At 48.0% G+C, this 27081-nt stretch overlaps 1 protein-coding gene across 2 annotated transcripts in view; it reads right to left on the minus strand.

Annotated features, from left to right (window-relative positions):
- SEMA3F (semaphorin 3F) overlaps window positions 1–27081 on the minus strand; it is a 371011-nt gene that overhangs the window by 29866 nt on the left and 314064 nt on the right. For both annotated transcript variants that reach the window (XM_086949651.1, XM_086949652.1), the window contains 2 exons: window positions 15083–15227; window positions 13745–13967 (listed from right to left, as the gene is read on the minus strand). In XM_086949651.1, the coding sequence (XP_086805777.1) occupies window positions 13745–13967; window positions 15083–15227 (368 nt within the window). The remainder of the gene's footprint in view (window positions 1–13744; window positions 13968–15082; window positions 15228–27081) is intronic.

Consider the following 27081-nt stretch of genomic DNA (forward strand, 5'->3'; position numbering starts at 1 on the left):
CAGATCAAAGGATGAAGAGTGCTGGCATCAAAGCCCTTATACATACATACATCTAATCCACAGCTCAAATTTACTGTAGAATGGTGGGAAAATGAAGCAAAGCATCACTACAGGGATTTTTTTAATATATTATTTATTTCACCAGTGCATACAAAGGACAGTGTATATTATTATTTTTTTTTGTAAAACAGTTTTTATTGCAGATTCCAAAATTCACATTATAGTGTATACACAGTTTTGTTTGCGCGGGACCTTAACGTTCACAATGGTACCAAATAGAATGTACACAGCCTTGTAACCCGCATCCCTGAAGGACAGTGTATATTATATACACACACACTCATACACATATACAAACACACATATATATATACATACACACACAAATACACACACACACGCATACAAATACACACACACAACTTATATATACACAAACACACACATACAAATACACACACATAATTTAGTAAAATTTAAACTCTTTTGTTAATACCAGACCTAAAAAAAAGGTCAGCGGCTACAGAAGAATATTACAGACCATCCACTGCAGAAAGGCTGGCAGCATAAGAGGCAATCCCAATATTTAGATTCTACATGTCATTTTGTGTTCTTGGTTGCAGACATGTGTGGGGGAAGGATGTAGTTAGTGGAGAAAGAGAGCAGGAAGCGGGTGCCCCAATCCAATAAAACAGGTGGAAACCATGATCTTTAAAAGGTTATCTGGAGGCAACAAGTTATTCATCCAACTATAAACAGCTGCAGCAGGAGTTCCACAGCGAACCTGATCTTTCTCTGGCCTGAGCCTCTTCCTACCATCGTAGATACGAAAATGTTCTCCTCTGGCCCAAGAGACCTATGCCCACGGACTGCCAAGGGCCGCTTACTCATCTAGGAAAGATGGTCAGCACCATGCACCCACTCGCTGTTCACTCTGCCCTTTAAAAACGTCCAACAGATGGCAACTGAAACATAAACTTCATCAAAGCAACGGATGATCATCGCTACACGGGGTCCCCCGCCATTTACGCATGGATCCAGAGCTGAGGAACAGCTTTTAGAGCTTTTTGCCCACACATGGAGCGATTTGCAGCTGCTCTTAGGGTGAGCAGCTAGAGTGACAACATGGGGATAAAAGTAGAAACCCCTACTTTTCCTCCTCCGCAGTTTGTGAAACAAAGACAATAGCTAAACCAAAAATCTTAAGGCAAGAGGTAGAACACCTACGTAAAAATGGGCCAGGTACAGCTCATCAGGTCTGTGCTTGTAACGTATGAGGGGGTTAGGCCAGAACAAAGATTTTTGCTGCTCTACGAAACGATAACAATCATCTTTATTAATGCAGCGTGTAAAGAAACGGTGTGTCCCCACCGAACACAGTGGTCGTGTTGTCCAGGCAGCCCTCTTGTTTTCGCTGCCCTAGAACAAGGTCCGTGTTTCTGGTCATCAGAAATTGCATTGAGAGAAAGGTGAGTGCTGAAAGTGGAGAAGCAGTGGAGGAAGTCAATGACAAAAACAATAACTGGACACAAGAACAGTAACGTGAAAGGAGTCAAAAAAGGCAAGTTGTTTTTGCGACTTGAAATATTTTTTTTAGGAGAACTACTCGTGTAAAGAGTTTCTCTATGGGTGCCAAGGCCAAGCTTGAAAATTCAGTTTCCATTCCAAACTTGTAATCCTCATGCCTCTTCTCAACTTTTCTCTCTCTTCTCCAATTCATGCACTCCCTTCTACCCCAAATGTCTAATGCCTTCTGCTCTCATATGGGGGGCCTAAGGAGAGCAATCTCTCCCTCTATTTTCCATCAGAAAGAGACTTTCCAAGTATTAATGGTCTCCTTCCTCACTGCTCATGGCAAGAACCTATACAAAGCTCAGAAAAAAATGTCTTTGCCCAAGCTTGCCCGCAGAAGTTACTCTATCCGGCACTAAGGGCAGAGTCCTCTGCTCCAGTGACCCGCAAAGGGGGTTCTCTACAGTGCATGTGGGAGGTACTTAACTCAACTCACACTGCTCTAGAGGTGATTCTCCCACATTTGAAGGAAGCACCTGGCTATGGCAGGTTCTTCAAAAGTGCACGGACCGAGAAAGGGGCTTTAAATAGAGTTTCTTCCCCTGCAGTGGTCTCTTCGGCACTTTGAAAGTGGGACTCGCCCATACTCTGCCTCAATAGGTGCTCGCAAAGAGTTGCATCCGATAGTTGTCAAAACGTTAGTGCTGGGAGGAGGGAAGATGTACCAATATTGGTCCTTTTCCATCCATCTTTCAGGCATTGAAGTGGTCTTTGTTCACTCTTATCCTTCCACGGCCCTCTCTAAAGCATGGAGAGAAGGAGCCTCAGATATCGCCACTCCTGCATGGCCTAATACTGTAAGATGGTGTACTTCTGCCACCTGCTTCCGCCTGGAAGGGACCCCACATGTTGCTGGGCTTGTGGAAACTCTTGATGGAAAGTATTCCTCTAAATCTCTGTTGGATTAGGAAGTGTTTTGTTGGCTGTCACTTATTCGAAGCAAGCTGGGGCCAGCTGGCGTGGTGCGCCTTCTTGTCCAGTGCTGTAAGAAGGCCTTTTTTTATTGCCCTCCAAAGGAACGTAATAGCAGTGCAATGGCAAAAATACTGCTTGGCGTAAAGTGGAGTGCAACGTACTTTGAGATGATTTGTTTTCCTGCTTCTAGCAGCTGCAGAAATCGTGTTGTCATTTGTCAGAGACCCAGATTACATCCATTTCCTCGCCTTACAAAGTTCACTTTTAATATCCTGAAAGTCACTTTACACAGGTTCTCCTTAAAAGAGCTTTGCTCAGAATCATTTGCAATATATCATCTAATTTAATATCCTTAAAGAGGTAGAGGGATCCCCATGGCTATTTCGGTTTCCTGTGCTCTTCCTGCTTTACACGGGTTCTGCTCTCAAGGCGTGTACTCTGCATCTTTACAGTAGGGTTAAATATACAATTAATGATTTTCTTACTTCCTGGAATTATATATATTTTTTTTTACTGGAAGCTCCCAAGTCTGTCTGAGGGCACATGTACCAGCATTGCAACCCAGATTTCACTCAGCAAGGAGATTTACGTTCAGTTCAATCAACAATCAATCATATCATTTGTTAAGAGCACTACTCACCTGTGAGGGTCTCAAGGTGCTGAGGGGGGAGGGGAGCTGCTACTGCTCAAATAGCCAGGTTTTGAGAAGTCTCCTGAAGGTTAGTAGGTCCTGTGTCTGCCGTAGGAGAATGGGGAGGGTGTTCCAAGTCTTGGCGGCAAAGTGGGAGAATGATCTGCCGCCGATGGTTGCTCTCCGGAGGAGAGGGACGGTGGCGAGGGAGAGGTTGGCAGAGCGTAGCGGTCGGTTCGGGATGTAGAAGGTGAGTCGTCTGTTGAGGTATGCTGGTCCGGTGTTGTGGAGCGCCTTGTGTGCGTGGGTGAGGAGCTTGAAGGTTATCCTTTTGTTGACGGGGAGCCAGTGCAGGTCTTTCAGGTGCGCGGAGATGTGGTGGGGATGTTGAGGACCAGGCGTGTGGAGGCTTTCTGTATACGTTGGAGTCTTTTCTGGAGTTTGGCTGTCGTTCCTGCGTAGAGGGTGTTGCTGTAGTCCAGTCTGCTGCGGACGAGAACCTGGGTGATGTTCTTGTTTTGGTGGGGATCCACCTGTAGATCTTGCGGAGCATGCGGAGGGTGTTAAAGCAGGAGGACGAGACGGCGTGGACTTGTTTGGTCATAGGGTGAGTAGAGTCTAGGATGAACCCCAAGTTGCGTGCGTGATCGGTGGGAGCCGGTGCTGCTCCCAGTGCGGTCGGCCACCAGGAGTCATCCCAGGCTGATGGGGTGGAGCCGAGGATGAGGACCCCTGTCTTGTCCGAGTTCAGTTTCAGACGGCTGATCTTCATCCACTCAGCGACGGCTTTCATTCCTTCGTGGAGGTGTGTTTTGGCGGTGAGGGGGTCCTTGGTGAGGTAGAGGATCAGCTGGGTGTCGTGGGCATAGGAGATGATGTTGAAGTTGTGTAACGTGGCAAGCGGTGCCATGTAGATGTTGAACAATGTGGGGCTGAGGGATGATCCTTGGGGTACGACGCAAGTGATCTTGGAGGCTTCGGATCGGAAAGGGGAGAGGCGGACGCTCTGGGTTCTGCCGGAGAGGAAGGAGGTAGTCCATTCCAGAGCATTGTCTCGATCCCTGCGTTGTGGAGGCGTGTGCGTAGGGTGTGGTGGCAGACAGTGTCGAAGGCAGCTGATAGGGCCAGGAGGATGAAGGCTGCGGTTTCGCAGTTGTCCAGCAGGGCTCTGATGTCATCGGTGGCGGCGATGAGGGCAGTTTCGGTACTGATGTTGCTGCGGAACACAGACTGGGACAGTCCAGTATGTTATCTTCGAGGTAGTGGGTCAGCTGTCTGTTGACGGTCTTCTCGATTACCTTTGCCGGGAATGGGAGCAACGAGATGGGCCGGAAGTTCTTGAGGTCTTTCCGATCTGCCTTGGATTTCTTCAGTAGGGCGTTTATCTCAGCGTGCTTCCAGCTCTCCGGGGAGGGCGCGGTCTCGAAGGAGATGTTGATAGTCTTGGGGAGATGGGGTGCGATGGTGGCGCTGGCTTTGTTGAAGATGTGGTGATTGGTCAGACAAAGAGCCGGAGCGGATGGTGTTCATGATTTTGATGGTGTCGTCATCGTTTGTTGGCCCAGGTGAGCAGGGGATCGATGTGGGTGGTGGGCGCAGGGTCTGAGGTGTCAGTGGTTTCTGGGGCGGTCAGGTTGTTGAAGCGGTCATGGATGCCTGCGATCTTGCGATGGAAGAAGGTGGCAAGGGAGTCACACAGGTCTTGTGATGGTGGGATGTCGTTGGTGTTGGAGCTGGGGTTGGGGTTGGAGAGTTCTTTCACGATGTATAAGAGCTCTTTGCCGGTGTGCGCGTTGTTGTTGAGTCGGTCCTTGAAGGAGGCTTTTTTGGCGTACCTGATGAGGTGATGGTGTCTGCGGATGGCGTTCTTGTGAGATACGTAGATGTCTGTGCCATTTCTTCTCTAGTGTACGGCAGGTTTGCTTGGAGGCCTGGAGGTCTGTGGTCAAGTCAAGTCAAGTCAGAGATTTGTATAGCGCGCTACTCACCCAGAGGGTCTCAAGGCGCTTAAGGGAAAGGGGATTATTACTGATCGAATAACCAAGTCTTAAGTTGCTTCCTGAAATTGAGGTGGTTCTGGGTGAGACGGAGGTGAGAGGGGAGGGAATTCCAGGTCTTGGCCGCCAGGTAAGAGAAGGATCTTCCTCCCATGGTGGCTTTTCGGATGCGTGGGATCACGGCGAGGGCTAGGTTGGCCGAACGTAGTTGGCGGGTGGGGGTGTAGAAGGATAGGCGATTGTTGAGGTAGCTGGGTCTTAGGTTGTGGAGGGCCTTGTGTGCGTGAGTGAGGAGCCGGAACGTGATTCTCTTGCTGATAGGGAGCCAGTGTAGGTCTCAGGTGTTCTGATATGTGGTTGTGTCGAGGTATGTCCGGGATGAGTCGGGCGGAGGCGTTTTGAATGCGTTGAAGTCTTTTCTGCAGTTTGGCAGTGGTTCCGGTGTAGAGGGTGTTTCCATAGTCTAGTCGGCTGGTGACAAGTGCTTGGGTGACCATTTTTCTAGTTTCGGTGGGGATCCACCGGAAGATCTTTCGGAGCATGCGTAGGATGTTAAAACATGATGATGAGACGGCGTTGACTTGTTTGGTCATGGAGAGGGAGGAGTCTAGGATGAATCCTAAGTTGCAAGCATGGTCCGTTGGTTTGGGTGCCCTGCCTAGGGCCGGGGGCCACCATGAGTCGTCCCAGGCAGAGGGGGATGTTCCTAGGATGAGGACTTCCGTCTTGTCAGAGTTCAGTTTTAGGTGGCTGATCTTCATCCATTTGGCTACGTCTTTCATCCCTTCGTGTAAGTTGGTTTTGGTGGTGGTTGGGTCTTTGGTGAGGGAGAGGATCAGTTGAGTGTCGTCAGCGTAGGAAATGATGTTTAGGTTGTGTTGCCGTGCGATGGATGCGAGGGGGCTCATGTAGACGTTGAAGAGGGTGGGGCTGAGCGAAGATCCTTGTGGTACGCCGCAGATGACTTCGGTTGCCTCTGATCTGAAAGGGGGGAGACGGACTCTTTGGATTCTTCCGGCGAGGAACGATATGATCCAGTCCAATGCCTTATCTTGTAGTCCGACGTTCCTGAGGCGGTGTACTAGGGTGCGGTGGCAAACCGCGTCGAACGCTGCGGAAAGATCCAGGAGGATGAGGGCCACTGTTTCCCCGTTGTCGAGCAGTGTTCGGATGTCCTCTGTAGCTGCAATGAGGGCGGTCTCGGTGCTGTGGTTAGCTCGGAATCCGGATTGTGAGGGGTCAAGGGAGCCGTTAGACTCGAGGAAGGCGGCGAGCTGGCTGTTGACTGTCTTCTCGATGACTTTGGCGGGGAACGGGAGGAGCGAGATGGGACGGTAGTTCTTAAGTTCGGTGGGGTCTGCTGTAGGTTTCTTCAGGAGGGTGCTGAGTTCGGCATGCTTCCAGCTTTCCGGAAAGGTAGCGGTGGTGAACGAGCAGTTGATGATATCTCGGAGTTGGGGTGCGATGACGGAGTCGGCCTTATTGAAGATGTGGTGGGGGCATGGGTCGGTTGGAGAACCGTAATGGATGGAGTTCATCATGCGTATGGTTTCTTCGGTGTTGATTGGGGTCCAGGCGCGGAGGGTGGTGGTAGGGGGCTTCAGTTCGAAGGTAGGGGGAGAGGACAGGTCGCTGAAGCTGTTATGTATGTCTGCGATCTTGCTGTGGAAGAACGAGGCTAGTGAGTCGCATAAATCTTGAGAGGGAGTGATGTCGCTGTTGCCGGCGCTGGGGTTGTAGAGCTCATTGACGATGTTGAAGAGTTCTTTGCTGTTGTGGGCGTTGTTGTCTAGTCAGTTTTTAAATGCTGACTTCTTAGTGGTGCGGATCAGCTGGTGGTGTTTGCGGGTGGCGTTCTTGAAGGCGGTCATGTTGTCTGCGGTTGGGTTTTTTCTCCAGATTTTCTCGAGGGTGCAGCAGTTCTTTTTGGAGTTCTTAAGGTAGTCATTGAACCAGGAGGCTCTTTTGCTTTCTGGTCTGGTGGGACGGTTTTTCAGGGGTGCTAGTTCGTCAGCGCAGTGGGTGATCCATTGTGCAAGGTTAAAGGCTGCTTGATTTGGGTCCGTAGATCTGGCGGGAGGGTTTTGGTTCAGTGATGTGGTGAGCTGGTCGAGGGTAATTCTGTTCCAGTTTCTGCGGGGAATCTGTTGCAGGTGGTGGTGGGTCGTTGTCTTTCTGAAGCTGAAGTGGACGCAGCTGTGGTCCGTCCAGTGGAGTCCTGTGGTGTGATTAAAGGAGATGTGTTTTCTGGAGGAGAAGATTGGGTCGAGCTTGTGTCCGGCGTAGTGGGTGGGGGTGTTCACCAGCTATTTGAGTTAGAGATTGGCGAGGTTATCAAGCAGGGTGGTGGTGTTGTTGTCGTTGTTATTCTCTAGGTGAAAGTTGAGGTCTCCTAGGAGAATGTAGTCCTCGGAAGGGAGGGCGTGATGGCTGACAAGGTCGGCGATGTCTTCGCAAAATTGTGTACGAGGTCCTGGGGGTCTGTATATGAGGGTGCCTCTGAGTGTTGTCTAGGGGTCGGTGTGTATCTGGAAGTGGAGGTGTTCGGTGTCTCTGAGGGTGTCGTCGGAGCAGGTCGAGATGCGGATGGTGTTCTTGTGGACGATCGCGATGCCTCCTCCTGTTTTGTTGACGCGGTCTCTTCGGATGATCTTGTATCCGTCCGGGATGGCTATGGCGATGTCGGGTGCAGATGAGGCGTTCATCCAGGTTTCCGTGAGGAAGGCGACATCTGGAGTTGTGGTGTCGAATAGGTTCCATAGTTCTAAGGCGTGTCTGTGAACTGAGCGGGTGTTGAGCAGGATGCACTTCAGGTGGTTGTTGTTGGAGCTCTGTTTGGCATTTGTGGTTGTAGTGTGGGTCCTGATGCAGCAGAACTTGCAGGATTGGCAGGTGAATGGTCCATGGGTACGGCCTGGGGCAGCTCGGTGGCAGTCGGGGAGTCTGCCAGTGTTGAGGGCAGTGAGGGTTGCAGTGTCGTATGTTCTGCGGGGGGGATGGTCACTACGGGGGCCAGGGGTTCTGGCGCTGGGCGCGGTCCAGGCGCGGACGGGCGTAGACTGGCTTACCTTTGGCGCGCCTTCGGCGCGCCCCTGCTGCGCGTTTGCCACTCCGCCATAAGTGGAGAATGGAGGGGGCAGAGCGAGGGAGGAGCAGCTGGGAGGTGGGAGCGGGGTGGCGAGTGGGGAGTGGAGGAGCGGTGATGCAGGAGGGAACGGGGGTTGGGTTGAGCGGCGGCAGGGAGCGGGGTGGAGGGGCGCAGGGCACAACAACAAGAATGCTAATACAGAAACCGAAACCGGAGAGGTACAGCGGCCAGCGGTGGCGCCAGCAATCAGGAGACACAGCAGTAACAATACCGAGGAAAAACGAAACAGGCACAACAATTACGATACTGGGTAATAATTAATAAATACACAATGATGCACAAGACCGAGCAAAAACGAAACAGGCACAACAATTACGATACTGGGCAAAAAATAAAAATACACAATGATGCACAAGACCAGATCCTTGGCGAGCTCAGGGGCACAGCAGCTCAGGGGCACACCAGAGGCACAGCGGGCAGCGAAGGCGGGGGATCTGTTGAGTGCGTTTGTGTGTGGTGGGTTTCCGTAAGGTGAAATGGATGCAGCGATGGTCGGTCCAGGGGAGTTCGGTGGTGTAGCTGAAGGTGATGTGGGGGCTTGCAGAGAAGATGGGGTCGAGTGTGTGGCCGGAGGAGTGGGTGGGCCTTGTGACGAGCTGTCCGAGTCCGAGGTTGGCAAGGTTGTCAATCAGGGTAGTGGAGTTGGTGTCGTTGTTCTTGAGGTGGAAGTTTAGGTCTCCGAGAAGGATGTCGTTTGAGGAGGCCAGGGCGTGCATGCTGACGAAGTCTGCGATGAAGTCGCTGAACTGAGGCCGAGGTTCGGGGGAGGGGGGTCTGTAGACGAGAGTTCCTCTGAGGGTGGTTTTGGGATCGGTGTGGATCTGGAAGTGCAGGTGATCGGCTTTGCTGAGGGCATCGTCGGTGCTGGTTGAGTTCTTGAGGGTGTTCTTATGGATGATGGCGATTCCTCCTCCTACTCCATTGGTGCGGTCCCTGCGGGTGATCTTGTATCTGTCCGGGATGTCTATGGCAATGTCGGGTGCCGAGGAGGCATTCATCCAGGTCTCTGTCAGGAAGGTGACGTCCGTTAGGATGTGTTGAGCAGTTCTCAGACTTCGACAGCATGTTTGCGTGCGGAGCAGGTGTTCAGTAGAATGCATCTGAGGTGGTTGCGTCCTGTCACAGTGGGCAGTTTGGCGGTATGGAGGCTGGTGAAGCTGCAGCTCCAGCAGGAGAAGGGTCCTTTGGTGTGCTTCGGGCGGCCAGATATGTTTTTGGAATATTTTACTGCTTGCATTCACAACAGGTATAGAGGTTCTGATTATGTGAGGGTATAATTCTCAGTAAAAGAGTTTGAACAGTGTTGCGAAGGTGGGCAACTATTGCCAAATAAACACTTGTATAGAATTCGGTTTTACTTCCATATTGCCTCTTACTTTTATAGCACCCAAAACCCTTCTGAAAGATATCACTGGGTCATTCACTTGACTTACCCATGGATGTGGCAATGGGTGTCAATTAGGAGTAGCCAGTGACAATTTGCGCTTTGGTACCGCTGCACTACTACTATACCTCCTGTTCTTAAGCGGTCATGAAAGCAACGACTGGAATAGAATGTATGAAGAGCACTACAAGCCCCATTTACTTTCTCTAACTTCCACTCCTTGGTATTTGCCTAACTGCTGAGCAGCCAATAGTAGGGCGCCAGGGACTTAGGGTTACAAGGGAGTCAACAGTATGATGGCAAAAGGGATCAAAGGGTGCATAATGTCAATCTCACTAGCCCTGGCATTTTGATGAATCAACGTAAATGGGGAGGGGGATTTTGGAAATGGAGATGGTTGTATGATGGAAGCAGGCATGGCTAGACCATGCTTGCCTCTACCTTGCTGCCCCAACAACGAATGCGTCTTAACAACGAATTCCTTTACCATGCCTGCCTTTACCATGCATGTCTTTACCACACAATTTCTTGGTAAAGGCATGACTGGTAAAGGGATCTGCATGGTAAATTTCACACCACTGCCCTCCCTAGCCTGAGTACTAAAAACTACCCTGACCTACAGACCCACCAGGGAGCCCTAAATCTGCCCCTAGCCCTGAAAAATGTCCCTTCCTCCCGGAGCCCTAATATTCACCCACGTCATAAAAATTTCCCCGACCCAGCCCTAAAACGGACCCTCAAGCCCTAAAAACTACCCCTGCTCCACTGCCTTGAGCCCTAAAAACAAATCCCCAGCCAACTACCCTGACCCCCCTACCCCCCAAAACCTAGCACAAACCCCACTTACCAGGCCGCGTCCTCTCCCAATCCCTCCTCTTCCTATGTCCGCCTATTCGTGCAACGAGACCGTGCACTGCCTTAACCACGCATATGCGTGGTTAAGGCAAGCAGCATTCTACTTGTGGGGAAACAGCGCACGTGGCTCAGCCCATGTTGTAAAGGCAGTTTCCCAATGAAGATACAACTTTGGAACGGACACCAGTTTAAGTATCGTCATGGTGCCCAAAAGAATGTTCTTCCTATAAAATTCTTCACAAATTACGTTTTTCAAATGAAAATAAGTTGCATGTGTTGGTGCAACTTGTCTTTCACTATTTTTGAGCCCAAGTAATTATTTTTCGTGTCCTTTCCATGCTCCACTGATCTGCCTTCTATATACTACCGATCTCACTTTCTAACATCATTCAGAGTGAATCAGTCGCAAAGCAGCGATTGCCTCCATGCCAGACACACTGGCCTGCTCTCTCCTTCTTCCAGTTTAGTCCCAAGGATTGTGAATGTTGTATGCTCCTCTTTTATTCAACCGCTCTATGGATCACAGGTTTCCCTGGTGGTAAAGCCCGGTTAGAGAAGATGTATCTCCATGGCGGTCTAAGCCTTGCAGTGAAGGAACTGTTCTCATCAATGAGAAGGAAAATGTGTACCCACCTGTAACAATGATTTTGGAACATAGACTAGGTTCACACGCTGTGTTTTTCCAGTCCCTACTACTAGTAGGTGGAAAAACAGTCAAAAGTGTTGGCAGGCCAATTCAAGAATGTTATCTTCCACAAAGCTGGACCATTCTTTATAAAGGTTTGTATATTCCAAGTGTGAAATTGCAATTAGTGTGTCTGCATTATGCTTATCTCATAGCCTTCATATTTATAAGGAGTCCAAATATGTTATGATATATGTTATATAGTTGCTTGTAACGCGCACTGCTAGTCGAAACTGTCCTGGCGCGAGAGAGGATCGTGGTGTCAGCTAAAGGAAACAGGGAAACTACAAGGCTTGCCTAAATAAGTGTGTTTTCAGAAGTTTTTTAAAGCTTGTGAGGTTTGACGTGTGCCCAAGTACGTCGGGAAGGTTGTTCCACATCTGAGCAGCTCTAACCGTCAGAGATTGCCCCCCTAGACGAACTCTCTTAAATCTGGGAATAACCAAATGTCTAAGGGTGGCTGATCGCAGCTGACGGGATGGTTGGTAAAAAACAAATCTGTCCCTTAGGTAGGAAGGGCACGGGCCATGTAAGGCTTTGAAGGCCAATACCAGGGTCTTAAAGCGTACTCTTTGAACTACTGGAAGCCAATGTAGCTCCCTGAGCTGCTTGCGTACGCCGAGTCTCCTTGGAATATCAAAAAGGAGCCTCCCTGCTGCATTCTGGACCACTTGTAATTTGCGAATCAAAAAGTCAGGCGCACCGATGTAAAGGGCGTTTGCATAGTCCAGACGCGAGAGAATACGTGCTCTGGCTACTGTTTCTTTTGCCACTTGGGGAAGAAGGGGAAAGAACTTCTGGAGAGTGGTTAGGGTACCAAAACATGTACCCGCCAACCGCGTGATTTGTTCCCGGAAGCATAAATCAGCTCCAAACCAGATCCCTACATTTTTTGCAACCCCACAGTCCCCATTGGGGCATGGCGATCCACTGGGCCAAATGGATTCCTTAAAAGCCACCGGAAAATGGCCATACAGAAGTATCTCTGACTTGTCCTCATTGCATTTGAGGCAAGCCTGGGCAAGCCAGGCAAAAACTGAGGACAAGCACTGCCGGACTCCATCGGTACATAGATTGTTCTTGTCCCAAGTGAAGAGAAGTTGGGTGTCGTCGGCGTAAGCCATTATTTTCGTACCCAGGCTCTCGGCCAAACAAACAAGAGGCGTCAAATAAACATTAAAAAGCAGGGGACTTAAAGTCGACCCTTGAGGAACTCCTGTATCTACCCTGCAAATAACAATTACTTTGTTTTAAATCAAGAAAGCAGTTACCCCTTTGGGTCTTATTCTGAGAGCCTCTATTCTCCATAAGATAGAAGCCCCAAAAAGGTAGCAATACTCTTGAAAATGCCTTAGTTTGCCGCCACTGAGCAACCGGTCTGTTGATCCCTTTTTGCCTCTGGCCATCCTTCTCTGCCACATCTATTTTTGGAACTTTCTCCATCTTTCAGTCTGTGCTCACTGTCTGTTTCTCTTCGGTCACCTGGCTCCCAGATGTGTTTTTTCGCCCTTCTCACCAGGAACTTATTCTGCACTCGGTCACTTGTTCTTCCAGAACCTCTGGAGCAATGTGACAGCGTCCTCACAAACAAGAGCCAGTTCTCTTGAACAGAACTGTGCAGTAGGCTTTAACCATTAAAGAAAATAGATGTACACCTCAGTGTGCTCTGGCTTGTATATTGTCAAATGCCTTACTAATTCTGTCGTCGCACCAAGGACTTGCTGGTATTGTATACATGTAGTTAAAAACCATTACACGTCCACTGATGCCAATGTCTTTCTAAAAAAAAGTCATAACTCTGCCAATAGAACAATCAGCCTTGTGCTGAAGCCATGAAATAGATGTTGCTTTGCATCTGCTATTCTCTTGCTAAGAACTTGCATACAGGGCAACTAAGTGCAGCACTACTTTGTGTACGTGGGCATCAACTCAGCTCCTTCCTGTTCTCAGACAGTTCCAAGTCAAAAATCGAAGTAATTTTCCTGTACAAAATGAGTGAAGAAAAATGGACACCTCTTTTTCAAACTCTTCCTTACGGGGTTCAGTGTAGCAGTTTCCACCATTTGCATCCCCTTCTAAAGAGTTTGGCGTGTTTTCTGGGCGTTTTCTACAAAAAGGACAGTATGGTTCGAGTAGACCGCAGAAGAGGGAACTCAAATACTGGCATTCATCTATGTCAAGTTAAACTAAGATTTGACTCAATTTTGTTGGTGAAACGTTTGTTATCGAATCAATAAAACGCCATTGTGAGGCCTAAGGTGTTGCTTAACAAAGGCAGTGGATTATGGTGGGGAAAGGGTGCGTATAATGTTCAGACTGGACAATAAACATAACCACATGCAATCAGCAGAAGGCAAATGTTACAGGGCTACCCTTTAAAGACAGTGCAGATAACAATTGCAATTTGGATGGATTCATTTGAGCGTAAGGAGTCTGTCCCTTCCAACAGGTATGCTTACATATGCATCCTTCTCATCCGGCACCCTCCCCATGAATACCTGTGTTAAGACAATGTACGTTCCTAATCCTAATTTTAGGGGTGTTATATATGTGGTACCTGTGCCCAGGAAAAGCACCTCATAGCGCCCATCAGCTGCATCCACTTGATCCACTGCGATGGTCGTGAACCTGTAGTTCACATTGGTGCGGATAACCAGTGGTTGTCGGTGCACTGGGTACACTGCGTTGTACATCATTGGGTGAGTACGCATGAAGTTGATCACTTCATCGGGATAGTCCTTCGTCGATTTCATGGATGGGGTAAAAGTACCACCTGGACACTAAAAGATAAAAGGGAATCTAGGTGAGTGGAAGGCAATGAAAAATCAGATCAAGCACAAGAACATTACATGCAAACACACAAAAACATGTACTTATTAACAACACAGCAATAATCCCACCCTTAAACAGGCCCGTTGCAAAACACAAATACTGCAAACGTAGTACTACTAGTCAAATACAGGCAGGTCACAGTGCAGTCCAAGACAAAAATGGAAGTGGCAGCTGCACACATTGTGTCACAGTGGCAGCATACACAAAGGTTGTAACCTAGGCTAAGCGTACATTTGCAGGAAACTTCCTCAACAATGACTCCGGAACAATGAGTTCCGAAGTCACTCAAGCCAAACGACTTGCCCGAGCAACGACTTAGCCTTAACCACGCACATGCGTGGTTAAGGCTAAGTCGGTCTTGTGGTCATGCAGGGTGGCGTTCAGAGGAGCATCGGACAGAAACAGAGAAGAGGGGTTTGGGGTGGGGGGGGTTTGTGTTAGTTTTTGGGGGTGAGAGGGGTTCGTGGGTATGGGGGATTTGTGTTAATTTTTAGGGGTGGGAGGGGTTTGAGTTAGTTTTTAGGGGTGGTAGGGGTGGTAGGGGTTAGTGATAGTTTTTAGGAGTGGGGGTTGTTTTTAGGAGGTTGGGGGGCTGCGTGTAAGTTTTTAGAGGTGTGTGGGTACGGGGTGGTTTTTAGGGAGTGGGAGGGGTTTGTTTTCGTTTTTAGGGGGTGGGTTCATCATGCATTCCTTTACCATGAAAATATGTGGGAAAGGAATGCGTGGTAAAAAAAAATCATGGTTGAGACGGGTCGTACTAGAGACCACGTTGTTTAGGGAGTCGTTGTTGAGGAACTCATTGTTCCGACATACAACCGCATTTACCAACACGGGCTGCAGAGGAGTGGTGTAACAAAGCACGTACCAGGATGGTGCAAAACCTGGATAGGACGTGTGCTTTTAAATGAGATTATAAACAGGGAGTTCATAGATAATCACTGAACTGGGGATGACAATGAATATGTGGTCATGGACTTCACAACATGGCTCACAGAAGAAGATAATGATCCTTGGGGTTCCATGTGCTGGCAGGTAAAGTAGCGATTGCTTAGTACATACTCACCGTTCCTGGGCGTGGGTAAGGAATTTTGCCTGTGTATGGCATCCACTGGTAGTTGGGTCCTTCCTTGTGGGCAAATGGCCCATTGAACACCATACGTATGTCGGCCATAGAATAGACGCACACCGCAGATCCTTTGAACACAGACCTGTGGAATGATGAACAAGGTCAAGGCCATAGACGGTGAAGCAGACACTCACACTGATAGACTTAGTTATTCATGTAAACTTTAAGCAATACACAATTTAATGTATAGGTGGCAGGGAAAGGTTTTCACAGACATATAAATGCACCATATCAAGGATTTGACACATACTGAACATCTAACTCAACTGTGCAGCAGCAGAAGCACTCTTTCTCTCAATTTACCTCCAAATATTACCCAGAAAAAGACTGGGCACTGGGTAATTTCATCTGTCTGGGAATCTAGCTCTTGGCTGTAGAACAATATTCTCCGAGGACTTTCAAATAACTTCTTTGGAGCAGGGAAAATTACTAAATAAAACTATATACACCAATTCTCCACCACAAAGAAATACTATTTACTTCCTGACCTTACCTCTCCTTTTTCGGCCACAATTCAATTTCGCTTAGATAGAAGCACAGCAAAAAAGCATGGTAACTGTGGCAGTTCAGAAATATTTTGACTTCAGTAAGGTTGTGTACCATTACTTTAAATACTAGTGACGCTCTAAGTGAATATATGCCAGTCTCACGCAATGCTTCATTGCTTCATTCCTGCTTCAATCTTTTCCGGCTTTGCTCTCCATTGGACGTGCAATGGATGGGCTATCTTTTCCAGCAACACCATGGACTTGTACTTGTGACGACACTAGGAGGTCAAATGTACCATCCTAACTCCAGTGACAGGCTATTTGGGGAAAGGACAACTTTCCCGAAAACAGTGCAGAAATCTTATTTGCCATCCTTAACTTCAGTCCTGGAATATTCTAGGAAAAGTTAAAAAGTATCCAATCATTTTTAGAAAGCATTTAAAAGGATTTTTTTTTCATTGACTGAAGTGCTCTCTGGCGGGTGCTACTCAAGGTAAAAAACAACTAGGAATAAAATAATTCACTAATATTCCCCTATGAGGTCCACTCCAACCATCTTATGGAGATACCACCTGCCCCCTTGATGCATAGAATGCTCCTCGTCTGGTTCTTCCTCTGGGTCAGGCAAGGTGAGATTCAACTAGAGACACAATCACATTGATATGGTCTGCCACTCAGGCAAGAATCTGTCATTTTACAAGTCCGGGACATATTGGGTTAAAATGCAGAGCTTTCATTTGGAAGGGCAGAACCAGTCCTAAATCACACAGTGCACTGGAAGGAAACGCTCGTGCACGGCTTCTCCCGTGAGCACATGTTCATGAATTACTCCTTGGCAATACTGCTGCTTCCAAGAATGACTTCATTAAACCCATTCCCTAATACATTTAAGATTGGATGTGGGGTTTCCATGGAAACGAGAGGCGCTGTTCACGGGTTTAGGGGACTCAAACTGTAAAGCGCCACCCCTACAACGCTTTCCTGGGGTGTCGTTCTGAGCGACAACCCCCGGAGTTTATTTTCACTACAGAAAATAGTGTTCATAATCTATACAGGATAAAAGCGAGTAAATACATCAGTCCTGATCTATGCAGATCGGTGGAAGGGCGGATCAGTAATCTGGGAAAAGCGGTCATCTGGGGTCGTTAGTTCGAACCCCGGCAAGGGAGACTCGGACTTTAATCCTTAAACGTAGTACTCTAAATTGCTAACAATATCATATGTTATTTTTAAGAGTTTAGACACAGAAATTACTTCACGAGCACAACCCAAACAGAAGTGAAACTGTCCCCGTCACACCTGCCCCTTTTACTAGATTCAGTGAATTCTCCATGTTTCACATGAAACAAAAAAAAATGGACGAAGAATGCTGCTCGCATGACTGGTTGTCGCTGGGGGGCGGGGGCGCGAGGTTGTGAGAGAAACGGTGAGGGAACCCCCTCTGTGAAATGTTAGTACAGGGAGGCCTTCGGTTTCCTGCGTTGCCTAACCTCACACACTGTCTCACCTTCTAGAAATTCCATAGCCTCATAGGGCCCTGGCAGCCACTACATTTTTTTCAAAAACACTTTTTTTACAGGGGAAATTGGACAACTTGCAAAAACATGTGTAAAAAAAAAACTGGGTTTCTGTCAGCAGGGAAAGGTCTTACATGCAAGCGAAGCTATAGCGCCTCGTGAACACATTCTTGCCTCTGCACACATCAGCTGTGGAGTTTTTTTTTTTATAAACAGATTTTATTGTGTCAGGTTTCAAATATAATGCAGAACTCTGTAACTCATAAGACTTCTGCCACAGTATACATTGCAGGATCACGGCATTGACATTTAAATTATATATGTTCAATAAGAAAAACCAAAAGGAAAGAAACATTATAACCCCCCTCCTGTTGCACTATTCCCTTCCCACATCCTGGGCGCCACTCCACATGTGAAGTCTATGTCGTTTGTCCCTCACTTCACAGGATCGATAGATTAACCCAGAGTCTTGACATCCGCTGGAGGCACTGGCTCTAGCTAGAGTCCCTGGTAACCCACCTATCTCTTCCAAATCTTTGAATGTTTTTGGGGGCATCCCCTGGCTTTGAATGTTGGAATCTCTAACCCCATACAAAAGTCCAGGCCGTTCTTCCATGCTGACAGAGTAGGTTAAGCCTTTGCTTTCCATAGGATGTATGTCACTACCACGCACACTTTTACAACGCGTACCATTACAACGCGGTTGTAACAACGCAAGTCGTTACAACGACTTGCGTTGGGGGGGCGCAAATTTAAAAAATATAATTTACTATTCCAACACCAGTTCCCGTGGATAGTAGGGAAGGTTTTGGGATAGTAAATTAAATGATTTATTATCCTTGAGCGCCACCCAGCGCAATTCGTTGTAACAACTTTCGTTGTTATAACCACGTGGTAATGGTACTTCGTTGTAACGCACGCGTTGTAAACGTTGTATACCCTTTCCATAGCCTTGCCATATCCCTTTTAGCCAAAGTGAGTCCTGATAACAGTAGATGTCTTTTGTAGATATTTCCCCCACACCTTCCATTGCGTGTAAGAATACAGAATAAGAATGGTGTGACAGGCACCAACACCTTTCCAGAATTTCGTGAGTGTTGTGCAGTGCCAGATCATGTGTAAAATGGTTCCCTCCGCCTGCACCTTAGCGTGTGGAGTTTTTCTTCTAGCAGGGCCCTAGGTTTGAGGTGGGATGCAGGCTCATCCAGGGTATTGCCCAGCTAACTCAAAGTGAGGATTCTTGGGGACTGTCTGGAACAAGAAAAGTTCGATTTGAGTAGCCAACTCACGGTGTAAAGTGTTTTAGATGTGGACTTACTTAACCAAAGGCTAGAATAATGCCTCCTGGCCACAGCCCACCTTCCGCTCAATGTGGTGGGAAAACCACTCCTCGGTTTAAGGGAATACATGCTCTTGGTGATTAGCCAATTGCATTTCTACATGACAGGGATAGCCACTCCTGGGTCTTCCAACTATCCAATCACGGTATAGCCAATGTGAATGGGAGTTTATCGAGCAGTCCACTATAACTAAACACTCAATTACATTAGGATGGCCATGTAATGAACAGAGGACTCCAACACTGCCCTCATCTACAGGTCTCGCATAGATATATATTCTGGGCATTTCTTGACACCGAAAGTTAAGAGCACACAATAGCTGTAGTCATGGCTTAAAGTGGGATGAAAAAACTGGGGGGTCTCTCAAAGGGACGTGGCCAATATAATTAAGGGCGTGGCTTACAAACACAAACTAAAAATATGTACTTAGCATAGTTTACTGCCCGACTTGTATTTTGCGGTTTCTGTCATTGCATCCAGATATGATACAACAAGGCGGGACTATTGACTTTATCAATGGTTGTTAGTTGCATAAGATAAATAAGCAGCAACTATCGCCTGTATATATTATTGAAAAAGCTTTCACTTAAAGCCCTGGTGACATCACAGCAATGTTGCTGCTCCGGAGTTTCAAAAAAAGAAGGGAAATCCAGAGAGAAAATGACTCTCTTTAAAGGATTTCCCTTCCCCTAAAACGCTCACCTGGCATGTTGTCATGCTGTAACTTCTCCACTAGTGAGAAGTGAGCAGTGTGAGCAGGCGAACATCTATGTGCCTGCTATCACTGCAGTCCGGAAAAAACACGGACCGCCTGTGCCAGGGCACAAAACAAAGCCCGATAGAGATCCGTTTCGAGGCCCCTTTTAAAAAAATTAATAGCTTTGTAATTTACAATGCCAATACTGTTAACTTTTGCAAATGTGATCTCGCATTAGGAAAATTTGAGCTATTGGTATTGCAAATTATACATTTTTCATTTATGTGTTGGTTTTGAAAATAGCGAAATTAATAGCTTTGTAAATGACAATGCCAATACTGTTAACTTTTGCAAATGTGACACTTATAGCATTTGTAATGCAACATGTTTTGTATTTACGTGACTTAGATGTATTGATATTACAAATAACAATGGCTTTGAATTTTTTAAAATAATTAATACTTAAATAAAATGTATTGTAATTTATAATGGCAATAGCTTAAACTTTTGTAAATAACTTTTGTGAAGATTATGTTCAGTGTATTTTATTGTGACGAAAATCCAAGAACAGAAGTGAAATATTAACATCTTTTTGTGACATTTGTAATGAAGCTTGAAACATTGAGAGAACATATTTGAACCAGTTGTTGTTGAATGGTTGCACAGATTGATGCTGTGGTGGCGCGGAGTGATGTTATGGTGGTGACGAGTGATGCTGTGGCATTCAGTGATGTGTTAGCTCATAGTCATGTTGTGGTGCCCCTGAGTGATGCTGTGGTGCCCCTGAGTGATGCTGTGGTGCCCCTGAGTGATGCTGTGGTGGTGCGATAGATAGATAGAGGGAGGGCGATAGATAGAGTGAGGGCGATAGATAGATAGATGTTCGAGGTTGTGTGTGGTGTGAGTGTCTGGGGTTGTGTGTGTGTGGTTGTATGTGTGTGTGTGGGTGGTTATATGTGTGGCTGTATGTGTGGCTGTATGTGTGGCTGTATGTGTGGTTTTGTGTGGTTGTGTGTGGTTGTGTGTGGTTGTGTGTGTGGTTGTGATTGTGTGTGATTGTGTGTGGTTGTGTGTGTGGTTGTGTGTGCGTGTGTGGTTGTGTGTGCGTGTGTGGTTGTGTGTGCGTGTGTTTGTGTGTGTGTGTGGTTGTGTGTGTGTGGTTGTGTGTGTGTGTGGTTGTGTGTGTGTGTGTGGTTGGGTGTGTGTGTGGTTGGGTGTGTGTGTGGTTGGGTGTGTGTGTTTGGGTGTGGGTGTGGTTGTGTGTGTGGTTGTGTGTGTGGTTGTGTGTGTGGTTGTGTGTGTGGTGATGTGTGTGGTGATGTGTGTGCTGGTGTGTGTGCTGGTGTGTGTGCTGGTGTGTGTGCTGGTGTGTGTGCTGGTGTGTGTGCTGGTGTGTGTGCTGGTGTGTGTGCTGGTGTGTGTGCTGGTGTGTGTGCTGGTGTGTGTGGTGGTGTGTGTGGTGGTGTGTGTGGTGGTGTGTGTGGTTGTGTGTTTGGTTGTGTGTTTGGTTGTGTGTGTGGTTGTGTGTGTGGTTGTGTGTGTGGTTGTGTGTGTGGTTGTGTGTGTGGTTGTGTGTGTGGCTGTATGTGTGGCTGTATGTGTGATTGTGTGTGTGGTTGAGTTTGGTTGTGTGTGTGGTTGTGTGTATGGTTGTGTGTGTGGTTGTGTGTGAGATTGTTTGTGTGGTTGTGTGTGAGATTGTTTGTGTGGTTGTGTGTGAAATTGTGTGTGTGCTGTGGTTGTGTGTGTTCAGTACCAGTTTCCCTATGCTCCAGCTTTTTGTGCTTGTGCTGCAGTTGTAGATCTGATTGCATGCGTCTACCAGCTAAAACACTTTAAAAGCCTTGATGGTGGAGTCACTTAAGAATTGACCTGAGCCAAAGCTGATTGTTGTTGAGTGAAGTTTAAAGATCAAGGTGGCTGCGTATTTGAGCTGCTACTCACAGAGGTTGTCTTCATTAAGTTATTGTGATACATTTTACAAGTCAACTGACCAACATGAGCAGAAAAGACACACACAGGCTGTGACTCTCATATTTGCCACTACTTACCTGGAGATAATGTGTATTAAGCAAGGTTTATTCCTGCCACAAATTGCAAGATTATGGCCTAGATGTAGGTAATTTTATTTTACCACTTCTTAAATACCGAATTTTACTGATTCGGTATTTAAGAAGTGGTAAAATAGAGGGGGGGGGATGTAGGTATTACAGAATCGGTAAATACCGAATCGTTAAGATTCGGTATTTACCGATTCTGTAAATACTGATTCCAGCAAGGGTGCAGGGGGTGTCACTTTGACACCCTCTAGCACCCCAAATACAGGCATGTGTGCCATGTGGCACACAGACATGCCCTTAGGGCATGTCTGTGTGTCACATTGCACAGGTGTGCATGCACAGATGTGTATGCACACCTGAATTCGGTATTTTACCACACAATAGGATTGTGTGGTAAAATACCGACTCGTAAGGGCCTGTGGCACTGTAAACTGTGCCACCTACATTTGTAATTACAGAATCAGTATATTTACCGATTCGGTAATTTACAGAATCGGTAAATATACCGATTCTGTATTTTCCAGCCCCCTACATCTGAAAACCCTAATACCGGTCGGAAACGGCCGAAATCAGCCGTTTCCGACCGGTATTAGGGCTCCTACATCTGGCCCTATATTTATTAGTAAATTAGGGGACCCATGTTCCCAAAAGGTGAGCTTACACAAGAAATCCACACTACGTATATTCAAAAGGCTTCATTAAACGTTAAATCTCGCTTTAAGTGCAGATTGCATGAGTTAACGTTTTTGCAGGAATAAAGGTAATGAGGAAATGTAAAAATTAGATACATGGAAGTCCGAGTGCAAATGTAACCTACCAGATAGTGATTAAGTCAGATCATTGATGGAACCAATTTGTAGCTCCTCCCTTCCTAGCCTCGAGCCAATGTCTAGATTAGCGCACAAATGCTATATAAAGTTTCCTAGATAGCTTCGAACGGAACACTTTCAAAAGTGCTTTTAAGTAGAAATTTAAACACGTGAGGAACGGGGAGCGGGAGTACAGGGGGGAGTACAGGGGGGAGTGGGGTGGGGGAGAGAGGTGGTGGGAGGGATGGGCACGCCAGGAAGTAGAATAAAACGCAGGAACAAAACAAGCTCTTGGCATTGCTGTGGGGGGGCGGGGCGGGAGCGCATTGCAATGAAGTCTGATGGCGGGGGCGAGGGAGCAGCTTGGGAGGCAGCATTCCATTGCGGTGCGAGGCTGATGGGTTTGTGCACGCGTGTTTCACACAAGTGCATCACATGAACTGCACGTAATCCGTGCTTGTTCAAGAGTTTGTTTCGCCTTCTATATTCTCGCAGAAGAAACGCATGCGCGTTGGCTTCAGCAAGACCTAAAAACTGCTGTTGCTCAGCACCGGTGAGACCCGGCCCACTTAAAGCCCTGGCTGTAGTACTGCTGTATCCTAGTGTGACCCAGCACACGCCTGTCTCTCTTCTGCTTACGTCCATAAATTCTCAGAGTGAGCGAGCTTCAGCATATAACTTTGCACCCAGAATGTTAAGAATATCTCAACATATAAATGGGCCCTTAGAGGGAGTTTCAGACACCAGCATCAAACCATAAACTGTGCCTCTGTGTGTCTCACGTCCCACTAAACGCAGCATCATTCACATGCGACACAAAAACACTTTGCCTGCACATTTCCTAGCACACTTCTCGCACAGTGTAGCATGCTATCCATGTGGGTAAGCCCTTCAGCGCCCATCGGAGGGGTATTGTAATAAATGCTACAGTACAGCATAAGACCATAGCTGCTCCCTTACATGTGACTGCCTCTTCTAAGACAGAGTCAGACTCAGTGGCGGTCCCTCCATACGAGCGGAGGAGCGCCGCACCCCCTCCCTACACTTCTGCAAAAAAGATGGATAAATAAAATGATGATAAAAATGATTTAATTATTATTTTACTTTTCCACCTTTCTGCCAAACAGAGAGGGCAGGGCGGGGCCAGTGTTTCATTGCTACTGATTGGCAGCAATAACGGGTGGCACCTTCACTTTGAAGTGCGCATGTCAGTTTGACTGGCTACCTTGTTACGACTAAACCAACATGGCAGTTCAAACTCTCCATAAGACAGCTGGGTTGGCGAGCAGGCACAGGGCTCCGATACCTTTGGGAGTGCTGAGACAGCCTGCTCTAGCCTATCCAGATGCTGCTCTGTGCAGCACCTGGATTGATTGAGGTGTAGTTTGCTTTCCTACGTCACCTCATGCTCGGAGGAGTCGGAGCCATGGACTGGAGAGCGTGAGGACGGCCCGCAAGGTAAGTGAAACTTTTATTTTTTTTTGCTTTCCCGACCCACTGTGTGATTGATTGTCTGTGTTTGTGTGGCCGTGTTTATGATTGTGAATGTACCTGTATGTGTGTTTTTGAGCTTGTTTGTGTACACCATCATTTTTTAATGTCACCAACCCGCTGGTGCTGGTGGGGCACGTGGGAAACCAATGACGTCCACTGGGAGAGGGCTTCAAGGGGAGTCCACACACAGACAGGGAGCTGCTTCAACGACAAGCAAGCGAGGCTCCAAACAACGTATACTAGGGGGAGTTGTAAACAAGGGCTGCCTAAGCGCAGTTGTGTGCCAACTAAAAGTGAAACCGCTGCTGACACTGCATGCCATGCACACACTGTATTACCGGTCCACTACGGTGTTCACAGTACTGATGCACTAGAGGGATATCCTGGTCAGGAGTGGGGTGCGCTGACAGTTGTGTAAACCATTCATTGTAAGAACAGTTGGCTTGGGTGCTGTAGGAAGTGAGTGAGGTGCGTGGACAGATCTGGGCAGGTGTATCGCAAAAATAGCTGGTTCTGTTGCTGCTGAGACAGGTAAAAACTGAGGGGCTCTGACAGAGCTCCATGAATAAACATATACTGAAATGGCTGGGGCAGGTTTTAGTGACATATCTTGCTTTGGAGACAATTAAATATTTGGGGTGCATTGAGAGAGCAGATGGAGGCGTTCCCTTGCGTAAAAAGCTGGAATGGGGCGTTAGAGGTAATGAATGGAGTGTGCTGGATGAGTCGTTGTGTGGACAAGTGGTAAAATAGATGGCCACGGATGTGATGTGTAAGGCCAGAAAAAGCAGGTCGGGAGGCCGCTCCTTCTCCTTCCTCGCGGCCAAGGCCTGGAACGCCCTTCCGCTCCACCTTAGACAGACAACATTGCTTCCAATCTTCATAAGAGACCTCAAAACCTGGCTCTTTGACTGACCCCCTCCTTGATGGACTGGAACCTGCACCCCACTCCCTCACCCCCAGCACCTTGAGACCCTTACAGGTGATTAGTCGCTCTTAACAAACGCTTGATTGATTGATAAGGTCTCAGGTATTTTGAGAGAGCTATCACAGCATAACATTTCTGCGAAATCCGGCTTGAGGTTGTGGTATGTAAGGACTGAGGTGCACCAAGCGAGCTGTAGGCAGGTAGCAGTGGTGAAATATGTGGTTTCAGTATGTGGTATACAAGGACAGCGGTGCATTTGACGAGCTGTGCGAGTTTACCGTACGTATGCGGATAAGAGATGTCGTAACAAGTTGTTCTCACTTGGCTATTATTAATAGCACCAATTTTGTTGTTTATGTATCGCAATAACAGGTATTAAGGTTATCTGATCAAAGAGTATGAAGGTATCGACCTTGAAAGATGAAAGGCTAAGATAGCCTTGTCTGGATTCTGATTTGTAGCCAGCAGATCACAACACAGATCCGCAGTGACAGCTTAACTGGCTGAGCTACCTTGCGGATACTGGCAGAGTAGTGTGAGCTTACCCTTGTTCTAGTATCAGTCCTCTGGTGTGGCATAGAAGGCCTGGGTAATTTAAAGATGATGGACAGGGGCGCAGCTTAGCTAGTAAGATGGGGGGGGGGGGGAAGAGTCAGTTTTCCCTACAAGGACTCAGGCATATAATGTCAAAAAGGGTACATGAGAGAAGCTTAAGGGGCAGGGGAATGGAAGAGGAATGCGGACTGGTATGAGTACTAAGTGAGAGAAACACAATATTCTGTTAAATAATTAACATTTCATAAGGCTTTCAAAAAAAAGGTGAGAGTGTGTTTTTTTGGTCAGTCTGTGCATGTAAAAATCCCGGGTGAAATCGGACATGCAGCTCACCACACCAGACTGAAAGGACTTGTACCCAACTATTCATCAGAAAATACATTTATTAGAGCGGTGTAACACCCCAATTCCAGCCCCCTCCCTCCCCACTAGCTACGCCCCTGATGGGGCTAAGCCTGGCAGCATCATCCGACCTTGTATAACATAGGGCTGAGGTGCCCTCTCGGACCAGGGGCGTAACACAAGGCCCCGCAGCCCCCGCATTGCGGGGGGGCCACGCGAGGGCCACTGGCTCCGGGGGGGCCCCCAGGGGCCCCTCACGTAACATGCTGCTTGCGCACACAGTAGTAGGGCTAAGGGCTGGCTGTGACAAAATGAGCAGCGTGGGCCTGCCGGAGTTTGAAATGGTGGCGGCGCATGGCGTTGGGGGCCCCGACAGGGCCGGGCCAGGGGGCCCCTGCGAGTCTCAGGCTGACTGGGACTTTCATCTTTTATGGTGCGGGGCGCGGGCCGGCCGGCCGCCGGGGGCCCCGGCCCGGCCGCCGGGGCCCTGGCCGTCAGTAGTGAGTGAGTGACTTCTTGACTACTGTGACTGAGGGAAGACGAGGCGGGCGGGCTGGGGGCCCCCGGGCCCGACCCCACCGACTCGAGTGTGACAGTCAAGTCCGAATTTCGGGGGGGGGGGGCCGGGGCCCGGCCGTCTGTCTGATGCAGGCAGGGGAGGCACCGTGACCGAGGCAGGGCCAGCCAGCAGGGTGGTACACGGCAGTGTGGCAGTGGCAGTGCACGCCACTCTGATGCAAATAAAATTTATATATCCAATGGTGGTGCTGGTGCCGAATCAATTGATGAATCAGGCGGCGGGACGGGGACGGACAGACTGTGGATGCGCGGCGCGCACACACTTGTTTACTCCAGACTTGTCTTTAATTCTTCTTTCACTTTCATTTGCGATTTCCGCCGCGTATGCGCGTGCCGGGTGGGGTAGGACTGGCTGGCGAGGAGAGGTGACCAATGATGCCCTTCCCTCATTACATTTGTCAATGTCAGCACACAGCACATGCGCAATCCGCAAACACAAGGTGTGGCTTCAGGGGCCAGGGGCGCGCATAGCCCGCCCACCCCAAGGAGCCAGGCCAAGCAGCCGCCCGGCCCGCCAATAGTCAAGACAACTTAGAAGAGAACCCGGTGCAGAGTCACGGCGCTGCCTTAGCCTGGGAAGAGGAGAGGGCGAAGACGAACTGTCAACTGTAAGTGAACTCACCATAACAGTCACTTACACTATCAAAATAATGTTATTTTGGTGTGCAACATATTTATTTTAATACTGTTTTAGCAAGTGCCAGTCCCTTTATTATGGCTTCCATGAGGCCGAATAACTTGGGACAGGCACCAGCAGCATTCAGTGGTGCACAGCCAGGAGTGGGGAGCGACGTAGGGCCTAATTGCAGGGGTTATTCCCAGCCAGGTGCAAAGAGGGGTTCTGGCTCGGGGATGATCATTGCAGGCATATTTAATTTTGGTGCTTCCGTGGGAGAGATGAAGAGCAGGTCTACGATTCTAGCCAGGGGTTAGTGCAAGGTGGCAAGGCAAGTTCACAAAGAGCCCTGCAAACTGTGTCGGACGATGAACTTTGGATTTATTACTGCAAGTCCGTGTCCCCTAAAATGTCTTTTTTAAACAATACAACCTCATAGGTAGGCTATGTGTACCTCAGTCAGCCTTTTCTCCTGGGGCGTGTCCTAACCCCCTCCCAATCATGCCTCATT

This window comes from Lissotriton vulgaris, unplaced genomic scaffold (assembly GCF_964263255.1).
Source record: "Lissotriton vulgaris unplaced genomic scaffold, aLisVul1.2 SCAFFOLD_509, whole genome shotgun sequence".
Lineage (NCBI taxonomy): Eukaryota > Metazoa > Chordata > Amphibia > Caudata > Salamandridae > Lissotriton > Lissotriton vulgaris.